General features: G+C 43.7%; 1 protein-coding gene across 2 annotated transcripts; it reads right to left on the reverse strand.

Moving 5' to 3' along the window:
* Positions 1-886: 886 nt before the first annotated feature.
* On the reverse strand, positions 887-15,424 carry CA7 (carbonic anhydrase 7). Of its 2 annotated transcripts, none has more exons than XM_081920424.1 (7): positions 15,164-15,424; positions 8,835-9,032; positions 5,981-6,099; positions 5,500-5,595; positions 3,623-3,685; positions 2,168-2,323; positions 887-1,729 (listed from the first exon to the last, which is right to left on the reverse strand). In XM_081920424.1, the coding sequence occupies exons 1-7, from the start codon at positions 15,252-15,254 to the stop codon at positions 1,607-1,609; spliced, it is 846 nt and encodes a 281-aa protein (XP_081776550.1). In that variant the 5' UTR covers positions 15,255-15,424; the 3' UTR covers positions 887-1,606. The 2 variants fall into 2 exon arrangements, with proteins under 2 accessions (XP_081776550.1, XP_081776551.1); XM_081920425.1 differs by lacking the exon at positions 15,164-15,424 and adding an exon at positions 11,325-11,381.
* Between the last annotated feature and the right edge of the window lie 16 nt (positions 15,425-15,440).

Genomic DNA, 15,440 nt, shown 5'->3' on the forward strand with positions numbered 1-15,440 from the left:
AAAAGAATCCTCATTAAAATTCATCAGCATCTTAGTGTGACTGTCTCCTAAAAACACACACTTTTATATGCAGTTTTGACCAGCATATACATTTTGTCAAGCAATTTCCCTAATATAATACATTTTTGTATGTTATTTTCACTGATACCATCATATTCATTCACACATTCCTCTAATAAATGCATTTTTATTGGTTGGAGAACTGCATCACAAAAAAGTGTGAATTTCAAAGGATAGCTGTGCTTCAGTATGCATATTGTTTAGGAAAGTGCAAATTTTATAGATTCAGCTTTAAATGTACACTGAATTAAATTTCTCCTCCATCCTTAGCCATAGGTGTTGCTGCTTGTTGGGTGGAAGAAAACACAAAGAAATCCCAATGAGGACTGAGCATGCTGAGTGGGCACAGAATGCTGACTAACTGTTGGAAGTGGAATGGACCAGAAAACTGGGTGGGAGGGGAAGTGGAGGAGGGCATGGCTGGCTGGCTGGCTGACAGGTGCAGTGAACAGGAGAGCTCCGCAATGCAACATTTTGTTCCAGCCAGGCCCTTTACTTATACTATGAATAAAACAGAATGTTCAGTAGAATTACAATGATCTGAAACACCTAGTCACCTAAATTCAGTGAGGAACTCATCTGTTACCCCTTATTAGAACAGCCAGATTTATATGTTTTATCTGAACAGTTTCTTCCAGTTGCAATTCGTTGGCTTCTCCCAGAATCTAGTGTTTGCAAAAGTTTAAGTGGACTGCTTTAAGTAGCTTTATAGGGAGCAGAACCCCATTCTGTGAGTGCCAAAGGCACCTTTTGCTTTCTGAGCCCTCAGCTGTGCCCTCAATACACTGTTCTCTGCTACTTTGAAGGCTAGAAACTTATTTTGTACTGTAGTTGTGTCCATCAAACAGATGCAATAAGATGATTCTTACAATAAGGACCATGCCCACCCCTGTCTTCCAAAGCCTAATTACAGTTGTACCTAGGGTTACATACGCTTCAGGTTACATACGCTTCAGGTTACAGACTCTGCTAACCCAGAAATAGTGCTTCAGGTTAAGAACTTTGCTTCAGGATAAGAACAGAAATCGGGCTCCAGCGGCGCGGCGGCAGCAGGAGGCTCCATTAGCTAAAGTGGTGCTTCAGGTTAAGAACAGTTTCAGGTTAAGAACAGACCTCCAGAACGAATTAAGTACTTAACTCGAGGTACCACTGTATTAATTTAAGGGTTTATATCCCACCCTTTGGGGGAAAGGTTCTCAGGACACCTTTCACAACACCCCACCATTTTTCTCATTGGAAGATAATGACAGATTGAGGAGTTTGCTCCAAGAGACCTAACTGCAAAATAAGGACTGTCCCAGGTATTATTTTGAAAAATAATAACAGAAAGTAATTTTCAGTACTTAGGAAGGGAGCCCAGATTAGCATGGGCACGGTACATTATATTTTCATTTAATCCATGCAATACTTTGGATGTTCAGAGTTCCACTGAGATGGTTTTCTAAGCTGCGGGTCTATTATCCATTTTCTTCTGTTTCTTCTGTTTGAAGCCCTTTGGATGTTTTGAGGTTCAGTTGTTATTTCTCCTACATGCACGCACACCTCCTTAAGCCTTGAATGAAGCACGGACCACTCTTCCCTTAAGAGGCTGAGCGGGACGGAAGTTATTCACCATCTGGATTCTTTCATCTTCTTCTGTGGTGAAGAGCAGGGTACGGAATTTCTCCATCTGTAAATTCAGGGGACTTGATATTACTTGTTTAAGGAAATCAGTCACGCCAGAGCTCATGAAGAAAGGAAAACGCAAATGGATTTAGGATGGCAATTTACATGTTGTCCAAAAAGTGGACCAAAGAGGACACAGATTTGCATGGTATTTGCATATCCTAACTGATAGCTGCAAATATAGAAATAAATAAATCAACACAGAAATGCAATCTATCTCACTGTAGAGGGAGACTGTGACCAGGTGACATGACAGTCTGCTGTCCAGGTGCTAATGACTGATGAGAAACTTCAAGGCTGCTTCTCTCCCTTCTTGGGTTTCCCCCCCATATGTTCCTAAATAAAATAGCATTTTTGTGTGTGTGGTGTCCAGGATTTTAAGAGCAGACAGCATGGGCACTTCTGTGCAAAAAAAGGACAGCCTCTGCCACCCAAGATTTACCTGTTTATCGGATATTCTGATGGTCTCCTTTAGCACTATCCAGGTCACACTCTCATTAAGAGGAGGTGTTGTCAAGGATCCAGGATATGTCCAGTAATCGAGACAAGAGGGCAGGAGGCTGCTTGGGTCAAAAGACTTGAACTGGGCTTTGGTTCCCTGAGAAAAGCATGGGCATGGATTAGAAAATTAAAAGTAGAAATTAAAGGTACAAACTAAATTGTTTTTACAAAACCTTCTGGAAGCTGCAAAAGCAAAGCAAAGCTATTGCTCTTGTCCAATAGCTGATCAAATATTGGATTTAGCTAAAAAGGAGACGGGAACTGAAAAAAATACATGACGTGTCATCATGTTAACATGTAAGACTAGGACTTTGCAAAATTCCAGGTGGGGAGATATTTATGGGAAGCATTGCATCATATTAATTTCACCGGTCATTTAATTACATCAATGTTGATCAAGATTTATTTTGGGGGGAAGCAGATTTGTTGCACAAGCTGAATTTGTTGGTGTATGGTTGAATCCCACCCAAAAACAATGACAGTCTGAAGTACCCTGAGCACAGAAATGATTTGGTTACCAATGCAATGGGTATGGGGAAGGTGTAATGGGATGGTGATAATGATATCCTGCCTTTTCCACAGACTGGGACTCAAGGTGCCTTACACAAATTGTAACCACATAGATAAAATAAGGTAAAGGTAAAGGGACCCCTGACCATTAGGTCCAGTCGTGACCGACTCTGGGGTTGCGCGCTCATCTCGCTCTATAGGCCGAGGGAGCCGGCGTTTGTCCACAGACAGCTTCCGGGTCATGTGGCCAGAATGACTAAGCCGCTTCTGGTGAATCAGAGCAGCACACGGAAACGGCATTTACCTTCCCGCCAGAGCGGTACCTATTTATCTACTTGCACTTTGACGTGCTTTTGAACTGCTACGTTGGCAAGAGCAGGGACCAAACAATGGTAGCTCACCCCGTCACGGGGATTCGAACCACTGACTTTTCGATCGGCAAGTCCTAGGCTCTGTGGTTTAACCCACAGCGCCACCCGCGTCCCCATAGATAAAATACAAAATGCTAAAAACAAAATATACTGTAATAGTCTAAAATCAATTAAACAATAATAGAATTAAAACAAATCTATTAAAATACAGATAGTAAAAACAGTACAGCACTATTAAAAGGCCTTTCCTTAAAAACAGTCAGTTCGCCAAAGCCTGTGAGAATAAAAGAGACTTCACCTGCTGGCAGAAGGATGAGGAGGAGGGAGCCAAACTGGCCTCCTTAGGAAGGGAGTTCTAAAGTCTGGGAGCAGCCACTGAGAAGGATCTCTCCTGTGTGCCCGCCCCACCAACCCAATCCCATTGGCATCATGACTGCCACATTCTAGACCAATTGGAGTTTCTGAACAGTCTTCCATGACACAAAACAAACTTTGCATTTGTATTTTAAACTTACTTTAAATTTGACCATGTACAAGGCATCTGTCAATCTGTTCATACTGGCATGTTCTTCTCCAATCTAAGAGTTTAAAACAAGAGAGATGCCTAAGAATGTGGATTTTGCAAAAAAGTAAGAGTTTCAACAAACCAGGAGCTGCCAATCTCTATCACCAATTTGTTTTTCAGCCTTTTATTTCCCCCTCAAACACTGAAACAAGTGCCTGGAAAATGCTACCAGAAAAAGGGAAGAGTCTTTTGAGGTTCCCCACTGTCTTGGACAACTCTACCCTTTCTCCTTTTCTGTCCTTCCTGCCTTCCAAAACACCTGCCCCCCCTCTTCCTTCCCTCAAATCCTTCTTCAAAGCCTCTTTTTTCTGTGGTACGACCTCTAGACTTAGATCATGGATGGAGCACCTTTTTTTCTTTTGGGGACTGCATCTTCTCTGGGGTTGCCTGCCAGCAGCAGGTAGGGCCACTTCCTTCCTTCCTCTCTTCCTAGGCTGCTGGGGAAAGGACATGTCACACTTGCCAAAGCTCTGAACAGATACTGTAGCTACTGTATAGAAATTAAGCCGAGGGCCACATTACATCCTGCCTTAAACGTCATCCCTTGCTGAAACTTAGGCTGTGTACACACCATACATTTGAACCACATGAGCTCCCTGAAATAATCCTGGGAATTGTAGTTTACTCCTACAGACCTACAACCGTCAGCTTCCTTAGCAAATTATACCAGTAATTCCCAGGCTTCTTTCAGGGAAGCCATGCACTTTAAATGTGCATTAAAAGTATGGTACAGTATTTACGCAGCCAGAGCCTCTAACTGTGTGCAATTTAGCTGAATGCATCTCATTCTCTTTTTACCCTCCCTCTATACCGGTGGTGGCGAACCTTTTAAAGGTAAAGGTAAAGGTACCCCTGCCCGTACGGGCCAGTCTTGCCAGACTCTGGGGTTGTGCGCCCATCTCACTCAAGAGGCCAGGGGCCAGCGCTGTCCGAAGACACTTCCGGGTCACGTGGCCAGTGTGACATCGCTGCTCTGGCGAGCTTTCGAACTGCTAGGTTGGCAGGCACTGGGACCGAAAGACGGGAGCGCACCCCGCCGCGGGGATTCGAACCGCCGACCTTTCGATCGGCAAGCCCTAGGCGCTGAGGCTTTTACCCACAGCGCCACCCGCGTCCCGGCGAACCTTTTAGAGACCCACTTATTTATCGCAAAGTGCCCAAAGTTGTTGAGCTTTTTTGGGAGAGACAGAACAGAAAAATTGCCACCATTTTTTCCTTCTCCCTCTTCCCCCCTCCCGCCGGTCGCACTCCCCAACTAGCTGGGAACTACCGTGCAGCACTAAAAAAGTGCAGGGAAAAAACCATGAGGGTCAAATAACGAACGCTGTTACACCCAATCAGAAACAGCCACTGCCGTAGCCAATTGAAAAACAGATCAATCACGGAATACAATTGCTGGTTTAAGCAGTGGATGCACGCAGTAGTGTGGGAAGGAATGTGAACACAAATGGAAAAAACAACAGGGCCAATGGCGCATGTGCCAGCAGTGAGGGCTCCGTGTTCCCACTCCAGCACTCATGCCATAGGTTCGCCACCGCTGCTCTATACTCTCCCTTGTGTTGAATTTTAGACTAAGCTCCTCATGGCAAAGACTGGTCTTCTTATACAGTGTCATGCACGTTGGTGGTGCCACACACATAATACAATGGAAATAAAGGAAATAACAACTAAAACCTTCATGGGAGGTTTTTAAACAGATGTTGGGTGGTCATCGGTCAGGGATTCTTCAGCTGTGATTCCTGCACTGCAGGTGGGTGAACAAGATGATCTTTGCGGCCCCTTCCAACCTTCAATGTTTCTAAGTTCAACAACTTTTGTGGCTCTTACCTCTAAGAAAACACCAATCACTGCTAAGCCATCTGGAGCCGCTGCTGCCTCTTCAAAGGTCACATATTTCTTAGCATTCCAGTGAACTAAATGGAGCTGGGGAGACAAGTCAAACATCAGTATTCAGGGGCAGCACACTCTGTTCTGTCACTTAAGGCAAAACAGAAAGTGATGCCCTGACATCACTCCTGCTGCCACCAGGGCCAGCCTACCTGCCACTGCTGCCTGCACCACATGCTCTGCCAAATCAGTTGCTGAGGGAGAAGTGGCAGCTCCATCAGTGCTGATTTCAAGTGAAATTGTGCCCGTTTTGGAGCGATCTCACTTGAAATCAGCACTGATGCTGGCCCTGCTTCTCCATCACTGGTGTGATTTCTGGAGACCACAACAATCTGACATCCTTTGATTTTCTCTGCAACCCCAGCGCAAGTTTGTATATTAAAGGGGGGGGGTTAAAAGACATCCAAGATTTATGACTCGCCTCGCAAGGAAAAGGGTTGCCATCAATGGTGTGCTCTGATCCGGAGTCTTGGCTTGCCCCCCAATGAAAATGGAATTGTTTCAGCCGGTAAGGATCTTCCAGTGGCCCTCCACTGACCGCTGCAACCAAGAAGACAGACAGAAAACTGGCAACTGGTTTCCATGAAGCTGACCATATTATACATCCCTCCACCCACCTCAATAGCTCTAACAGGGAAAAGTCCCAGGTGCAACAAAACAAGGCTTGGTTTCCTTTCAATAAGTGATAAGACATCTTTGCAATACTGTATCTGCTTTATTTACAGATGGTACTGGTATTCACATTGCCAGAAGGGCTCCCAGAATTGCTTACAGATTTATAAGCACAGTCCCTGCTCCTCAGGCTTACAGTCTAAAAAGACACAGCACGAAAAGGAAAAGGAAATGTACAGGGAGGGAGGAGGAAAGCAAGCAAACCCAGGCAGCATATTCTTGACATTGCAAGGTTCTTATAAGCTGCTTACAAAAAAGAGAGAAGAGAAACAGTCTCTCTTCAACAAGAACAGGCTTCTTTCAGGGAAGCCACACACTTTAAATGTACAGTATTTACGCAGCCAGAGCCGCTAACTGTGTGCAGAAATGCCAGTCTCTATCCAGATATAGCTAAGTACAGTGCCATCTACTGTTTGAACTAAATAATGAACTAAATAAATCCACAAAGAAATTCAACCCCAAAAGCTAGAGAGAGATTCCTAAATATCAACCTCTAGCTCAGTACTGTCTGTACCAGGGGTGCCCAAACTTTTTTCAAAGAGGGCTAGATTTGATGAAGTGAACATGCATGAGGGCCGACCAAAGCTGTTGCCCTTTTTTTAGGGTTGAAGTTGTTGAGCTTCTGGATTTCAGGCTGGAGTCTTTCCTAGTTAGGGATTGAATTTGGGACCCTTTGCATGTCAAACTTGTGCTCTGCTACTGGGCTGCAGTGCTTCCTACAAGATGTTAGGGCAGAGGGCACACTGTGGTAAGTGCCACCCCCCCACGGTGTGGCACCCATTGCGCCCCCTCAGCTACGCCTCTGTGTTGGGGACACCCCCACCCTGCCAAGAGGGCACACTTGGAGCCAAGCCTGAGTGATGACAACCCAGTGCAAACAAAGTGTGCACTAGAAGAACTTCTGATATCGCAGACCAGACTTCCTCAACCTCAGGTCTTCAAGATGTTGTTGGACTACAACTCCCATCATCCCTGACCATGGGCGTAGTCAGGATTTTTGTTGGGGGGTGGCAGGCCTTTTGTTAGGGGGGCAGAACTTCAGTTTGCTATGTATTTTTATTGCTTTAGGAGAAGCAGCTGCCCCTCCCTGCCCCCACAGCTACGTCCATGTCCCTGACCACTGACCATGATGGCTGGCGCAGACAGAGGAGCTCAACATCAAGAGGCCACAGGATGCCCACCCCTGCCATATAATGCACAAGCATATACTCAGACATGGATTTGACCTCATGCATTATTGCAGCACAGAAGCACCCTACTGAAGCTTAAGTGAGAATGGATTCATTACAGCCCCATTCATTGTCACTAAATACCACTGTAAATGAAGAATTTGCTGAATGGCATCTACTACTGTTCTTCACAAGTTAAGTCTTACGTATTCCAAAGGCTGCAACTTAATACTGTACTTGATAAATGGCACCATGGACGTTCCTCACCTGTCACTGGAGACTTAGCTGCTCTGTAACTATAGCTTTTAAGGCATCTTTCCCAGCTGGAAGAAACCTGGAACAGCACCATACCAGTGTGTAGGCACAGACTAAAGAAGAGTGGGGCACTTATGCTCCCCACAGACACAAATTCAATGGGCCAGCAAAGTTTCCCCAGCAGTTCTCCTCTGTCCTACGTATCTGATTGATTTGGCTTTTCCCCCTAATTCCAGTGTTGCCCCAAGAATAGAGAGAGTTGATTGTGGGTGTGATGGTGGAAGAGAAGGGAAGGATTAACTCTTTAACTCTTTCTCCTTGTGCTGTTTTCCCAAGAAAATCACCAATCAAGGAAATCATTTCAGGTGGAGCCTGCAGTAGAATGCTGCAGTGTGGGTATTACATTCCATTCTCTATCCCAATTGGTTTTCCATTTTGTTCTCTAATAGCCAGCCTGTGTTCTGCAGCCACTGAACATATGGTCACACCTATACCATACACGGCTTCCTCAAAGAATCTTGGGAACTGTGCTTTGTGAAGGTTGTTGGGAATTGTCGCTCTGCGAGGGGTAAGCCACTGTTCCCGGGATTCTCTGGGGGAAGCAATAGGCTTTAAGTGTATGGTGTCCTCATTGGACTGTTTTTGCTCTTACCTTCCCATTCAGGCTTTCTTTTTCTAAATAATGTTTGGTACTTCTGCAAACTTTATAGTTCCTCCAAGCTCGCTGATACCTCCCTCCTTTTGCATGGATGGTGCCATTTTGGCCCCTGAATGATCCACACTCACCTCTGCACTTTGAAAATAGAGGGAATTGTTTGTTACATGCTAATATCATTTCTCTACCAAGGGGGCTTAGAGGAAAGTAAACATCGTTCCTTCCTCTCCTTTTCATGCAAATCTCTTCTAAGAAACACATTTTTGTGTACAGTTTTGACTACTGTACATATTTTTGCAATCCTAGCATAATGCATTTTTCGATGTTATTTTCACTAATTTACAGTATTCATTTTGTGCACACTTTCCCCCAAATACATGCATTTTTGAAGAAGTATGAATTTTGAACAATGGCTGTATTTCAGTTCTCATATTATCTCGGAAAGTGCCTATTTGACAGATTCAGCTTTAAATGTGAACTTTGTTGACGCCTCCCCCTCACTGAACATAACATGCACCACTTACCCGTTTTGTCATCAACATCCTTAAAGTCTACCATGACTGAATGCCCATTGTTGGAGATGTCGATAGATGAGCACGATTCATACGAAATGCTAAGGGGCTTCAGGCAGGGGTCATAAATGGCTTGTGTGGGGATTATATCAATTGGAGACTGATGATTTCCTTGGGCAATGGGGTAGGACTTGTACCACTCAGGAGGTCCTTTGAGAAGGAAAAAGGGAAAAACTGTTACATCATTCTTACCTTCAGACATTGTGAGGTGGCTTTTTATTTATCCTCAGAAGGATTTGGGGTACTGCATTCCATCATTTACAGGGGACAAACTAAAGCTTGTCTTAGTAAGACTTATATGGAAAAACCCGAAGTAATCAGACTAGTAGAACATTCTTTTACTGACTAGGTAACTTTAGTGAAATATGGCAGGCAAAGGGCATTAGAACCATTGGTACATCTTACTCAGTGTTGCCTACACCAGGGTGACGAACTGTAGCCCTCCAGGTGTTGCTTTTGCAGCAGCTAGGGACTTTTCTGAACACACCATTCCTAGTGGCATAGTTGCTGTGTATTTTTTCCAGATTGTTTTGGCATGCTGCTGCATGACATCACCAATATTCAGCTAGTATTCTGGAATAACGTAATAATTTTTTTTTTCTACCACAAAAACCCTGACTTCTGTGAAAGAACTAGAATAGAGCCTCAATATTTTCATTTGTGTGGCATGTGCGCAAACACCGTCCCAGTTTCTGTGTAGCCAGTGGGTTTGGGAGACACCTGTTCTGCTCCCCTTCCCTTGGGCAACAGCCCACTGTCAGCATGCAAGCTCCATTCAAGAGATGAGGTTGAGGATTCTGAGTGAGATGGGGAATTGCATGCAGTCCCAGCAGCACTTCCACACAAGTGGAGCCAGTGCTTCTGCGACTTGAGGACATTACACTGCCTCAGAGGACTCCATTGCAGAAGCTCCCGTAGAACCAGAGTCTCTGCCACTCCCTCGGAGCTGAGGCCCTTTAACTGAAAGCAGAGAACTCTTGCTCCTATACAGGGCTCAGCTTCAGGCTAAGCGTTCCTGAAGTGACACTGGATGTCTGCTTTGCTAGCCCAGTCAGCCTAAACCCTGCACACAAAGCAGGCTAGCGCTGCCTGCCATTCTGCAGAGGACAGTGCTTGCAGCAGGGCAATTGCTCCATCTCCAATGTATTGTCTACATTGCCTGGCAAACAGAGGTCTTCCTTACCACCTGGTGCCCCAGAGATGCCAGGGACTGGATCTTGGAATCTTATATATGCAAAGTATTACGTGCTGCTCTGCCTTGGAAATATGGCTCCTTCCATGGGCAGCTGTGTTGTGTTTTCCTAGCATTATTCTCTAACGCCCGCAGTTTTTCTGTGAACTGTTGTGTTTTTTTGAACAGTGACCACACATGAAGCTGTTTCACACTGAGGTAGCTGGACCATCTAGTTCAGCACATATATGCTTTCTGGGAGAGGCTTTCCAAGGCAAATATCTTCCCCAGGCATGTTATTTGAAAACCTTTCACATGAGAAGCCAAACATTTGCCCAGAGATCTTATGCATGCAAACCTCTAATGTGTTCCACCATTGGTCCATGAAAATGCCATTTTGGGCTACCTTCATTCACCCTCCTGATGACAATCTGATGACAGAAGTAGCCAAGTAGCCCTTTTAAATAATGGTAAACACCAGAATTGCTATGCTCCCCTGCCTCTAATCAGTCATTTTGTGAGGACTTACAGTAGTACCTCAGGTTACATATGCTTCAGGTTACAGAGTCCGCTAACCCAGAAATAGTGCTTCAGGTTAAGAACTTTGCTTCAGGATGAGAACAGAAATCATGCTCCGGCAGCACGGCGGCAGCAGGAGGCCCCATTAGCTAAAGTGGTGCTTCAGGTTAAGAACTGTCTCAGGTTAAGAACGGACCTCCGGAACGGATTAAGTACTTAACCTGAGGTACCACTGTATTTTCTATAGATTTGCTTTAATGCTGTGCACTTTTCCCTGATCAATGCTAGAGCATGCATTTTCTCTCCAGTTTTCCTCCCACGAAAAGGCTACCCCATTTTCCATTTGCATGCCGACTAATGCTTGATTGGCATGCAGGTACATATTGCTGACCAGCACGTTATCTGGAAAGGCCCTTCAAAGGGGCACAGGTCATGAACAAAGGTCAGTAGACTTGGTGTCTTTGCACTTCTCTAATGAAGAATAAACTTACAAGAAGATGCTGCAAAGGCAAGTCATGCTTTGACCCCAGCATGCAGAAAGGCAATGAATCTTGAGGCTCTTCCGAGCAATAATTGAACAGTTGCTTATTCATTAACCACTTAAGCGCCTGTTGCACTTTGCCTATTTTCTAGGAAAGATGGCATGCAGTCGGCATCTGCAAGGAGTACAGCAATAAGTGCAATAAGCAGAAGAGCAGAGAAAGGATGGGATGGATTCAAAGCAGAAGAGGAAGGGTCTGCATATAACCTACCATCTTTCTGCCCATATCCCCAGCAGTTATGACCGGTCATTATGCAGGCGGATTCGTTCTGCTTTGCTGCCAGCTCTTTTAATCCGAGCTGCTGCAGCTTACCTGCCTTTATAATAGCTCACTTGTGGGACAGTGTCAGTCTCTTAAAGAGGCAGCAGCAGTTCCTGCTCCTGAGGCCACTGTGTACAACTAGGGCTGTTTAAAATATGATCCCAGAAAAAGAGATACCCAGTTAGACTGGGGTTTGTGATGGGGGATTTGGAATTCTACGCATACCCTTTCGAATTCACTCGTGGCAAATATTAGACAGGTGCTCTCTCTATTGTCTTTTCAGCACCAACAGAAGATATTCTTCTCCCATTGAGCCTTTTAAGTAGAGATCTTTCTGGATCTGCATTGAAATTGTCTTTATATGTTTTAATTTGTTATTACTTGTGTGTTTGCCACCCTGGGTTCCTTTGGGAGAAAGGACAGGATATAAATGTTGTTGCTATTGTTGTTGTTGTTAATAGATAATGACACACACACACACACACACAGCTCCTTTCATTTTGCTGGTCTTCCATAAGGGCTATTGATGCAACAACGATTGTGTGCAATATAGGTAGATTCAGTGCATCTCGTCAGTGCCTCTTAAAAAGAGTTAAAACATATTACATTCACAGGAATAGGGTGGGCCTTGAAAACACACATCTCAGCTCGCAAAGGCTAGGGTAAAGAGATACATCATCAGTCACCAAAAGAGAATGCTTTCTCCCAGGACCCCCCACCTCCCCCCAAATTTGGGGAGATGGAACCACCTAGAGCCCCCATGTTTATATTATTATTATTATTATTAATAATAATAATACAGTGATACCTTGGTTTACAACCACAATCCGTTCCGGAGGTCCGGTTGTAAACCAAAACAGGATGTAACCCAAGGTGCGCTTTCACCAATGGGGCCTCCCAAAAAACATTGGTTGTACTGTAATCCAAAAAAAGGGACACACACTCCAGGGAGGGTTTGACATGGTTGTAATCCAAAACGGTTGCAAACCAAGGTACCACTGTAATCATGAACTGACATGGAAAAATTAGAAACTGAAAAAACCCAAAAATGACAGTTTTGTCTGGAAAGATGTGAAGCATTTCTAGGCCCACCAGCATAGCTAAAAACAGAGAAAATGCTCCATCAGTCATTTGCATCCTGCAAGTAGAAGGCTGTAGTCCTATACTCATTTACTTGGGAGTAAGGCCCACAGAACTCAATGGGGCTTACATGTACAATTGTGCAGTAAAAGGGAGAACCTTGATTCTTGTCCCCCACTTGGGGCCTGTCCTTGGAGGGGCAATTTAACTTGGTAGTGAAAGGTTAGTTCCTTCTATATTTGTTATCTCTTATGTGACACATGATAAAATAAGTCACTATAACCGAAAAAGTTAATGAGAAACAGCATTCAACCTGGAACCTCTGAAATATGTGAGGAAGCAGATATGAAGTGCAATCCAGCAGGGAAGATTACATCTATAATCATTACTAGCCATTGACAGCCTTATTCTTCATGGTTTTTGTCTAATATTTTAAAGCTGTCCAGGTTGGCAGTTATCACTACATCTAGTGAATTCCATAGCTCATCATTAGGAAAGGAATCAGAAACAAAACTGAGGGTATTATCATGACTTTATACAAATATATGGTACAATCATTCCTAGGCTACATTCAGGCAGCATTTTATTCCTTCCTCCCAAAGTTCCTTTACCATTTAATTTTTGCATCTTATGTCATCTTTCACATGATGCAAAAGCTACTTATGGAAATCTAGAAGTGGATTCCAAAAGACTTTAAGTGCTCATTTCTGTGTTTCCAGAAAAAATCAGTTCACAGTTCCATTAACTTTGCAAATCACTGGAGTTTTACATGGTAATTTCCCCACGGTTTTCATGATCATGTCATCGCTGCTCATATGAACAAACCTGGGCGATATAGTGATCTTCTGCAGTATAACCACAATTGTATCACACAACAGGTACTGCAGTGTAAAAGGAGAATTGGAAAGAAGGGCAGAAGTGCTAGCATTATGCCCCGTCAAACTAGCTCAATAAACCCCATATCTGAATACTGTGTACAATCCTGGCCACTGCATCTCAAAAAGGGCATTGTAGAGCTGGGAAAAGTGCAGAAAATTGCTACTAAAATGATCAAGGGGCTGAAATAGCATGCATTTCAATGTTGCTTGTGTAGAACAGCATCTCATTGGATTATGCTCCCTATTAATCTGTCAAATAATTGCTCCAGAACCGCTTTTAAAAGAATATATTTTTACTTCCCAATAACTGTAGTTGTCTTACACAGCCAGCCTCCATTTGTTTTAGTGACTCTTGAACAGAACACCCACTGGTTGTGCTAAATATTCTGTACTCAAGAATTCTCCCCACTCGCATTTCTGAAATAGTATCTTATCCTTGTACAGTGTATCTCCCCTTAGGTTACAACAGAATTACTGACATTCTCAAGAGCTACAAGGAGAACTGTAGATGCAATTGATGTTATGCACTAGCGTAAAGGAAGCCAAACAAATTCTCTATTGTGAAGTTACTGTATATATCTGAAAGCATATGTAAAAATCATTCAAAAGGTGAACAAATGAGATCTAGAGATTAGCTTTTATTCAGTTATATTTTTCTTTAAAAAAATTTAAGTGATTGTTTACGCCAAAATAAGTGCCACTGCATTCAGTATGAAGATAAATAGGACTGCAACTTGAAATGTATGTTGCAGAATGAGAATGCACGTTTTAAAAAAAGAAAGGAAGGCTGTAATTCTATGCCCATTTAGCTGGGAGTAAACCCAACTGAATTTAGTGGGACTTACTGGTGAATAGACATATTCAGGATTGCATTGTAATAAACAAAAAGCCATACAGAGTTGGAGGGGGAATACAAATACATGTATATGAAAAAGTGTGTGCTTGGAGAGAGGTATTTGCAACAAAAAATCAGCCACTGCATTAAATGGGATTATGTCCAATATTTTTAACCTATATGCTTTCCGTACCAGTGTTCTTTTGATATGAATTATGAATTAGTGATCCATTTCCAGACTATCTACAATAGGGTAGTCACAGAAGACAATAAATCTTAAAATGTTGCCATTTTATTTCAATAAGCAGAATGTCAAATACTGAACCGTTGCTACAATCCCAGAATGGGGAAGAATGTACAGTATTGACACAGCAAATACGAAGCCAGAAAAAAGCATAATGTGAGATAAGAAAGCTGGGAAACAGGAAACATTCACTTGCAGTAAATTATCTCTCCATTATAACATTAAAGTTGCAGAGGGGAATTCCCACGGAGCTCATAACTTCTGAACAGGTTTACATAGGACTGCTCTGTAAGGTGAACATACCATTCGCACCTATTTAGCACTAGGAGTAACCCAACTGAATTTTGGGTGTTTCCAGGTTGTTGCTACTTTCAGGTGGGATTTAGTCACATGCCAGCAAACTCGAGTTGTACAATTGGGAGTTCTTGCGCAACATACCTGCTCTCTCCCCACCAATCTTTTCTGCAATAAATGATGGAGATGTGCACCAGGAAATTATTAGTATTTATTAAATTTGTATTCCGCCTTTCACCCGAAGATCACAGGGCGGTTCACCACCTAAAAATACAAAATGAGAGCACGAAATACATAATAAAATACAAAATAATGGCGCTTGAGAGGAGCATAGGAAGCTGCCCTATACGAGTCAGACCGTTGGTCTATTATTTACACTGAAGGCATGGTCCAAAGAGAAGCGCCCTGCATAAAAGCAAATATTCTCTCATTTTCCGGTGCATTTCCCCATCCTCACCACTTTCCTTATCAGACAGGGCGCTCCTAGGCTGCCGCTGTTCTCCAGTGGGATTCAATCGCATATTACTGGCAAATCCGCGATGCCGCATTTATTTGGGAGGAGGATGCCAAGGAAGGTGTGCGGGAAGCTACGCGCATAAGCCACGCCGATCCCACAGTAAACAGCAACGGATGCACCAGCGGCAAACTTCCCATCCAGCAAAGCGCCGCGCCGCGGCAGGAGGCGGGACGAGCGACCCTGCCCGTCAAGCCAAAGCAGCGAATTGCTGGCGGAG

Source organism: Podarcis melisellensis, assembly GCF_964234715.1.
Source record: "Podarcis melisellensis genome assembly, chromosome: 8".
NCBI lineage: Eukaryota > Metazoa > Chordata > Lepidosauria > Squamata > Lacertidae > Podarcis > Podarcis melisellensis.

What these genes read in the sequence shown, in the direction of transcription:
- CA7 (XM_081920424.1), bottom strand. Translation starts at nt 15,254, where the DNA reads ATGCGGCATCGCGGATTTGCCAGTAATATGCGATTGAATCCCACTGGA. An exon ending in CCTGTCTGATAAGGAAAGTG is followed by an intron (nt 9,033 to 15,163) that starts GTGAGGATGGGG and finishes TCCTTCTCAAAG; the next exon opens with GACCTCCTGAGTGGTACAAG. An exon ending in TGTACATGGTCAAATTTAAA is followed by an intron (nt 2,324 to 3,622) that starts GTAAGTTTAAAA and finishes TGCTTTTCTCAG; the next exon opens with GGAACCAAAGCCCAGTTCAA.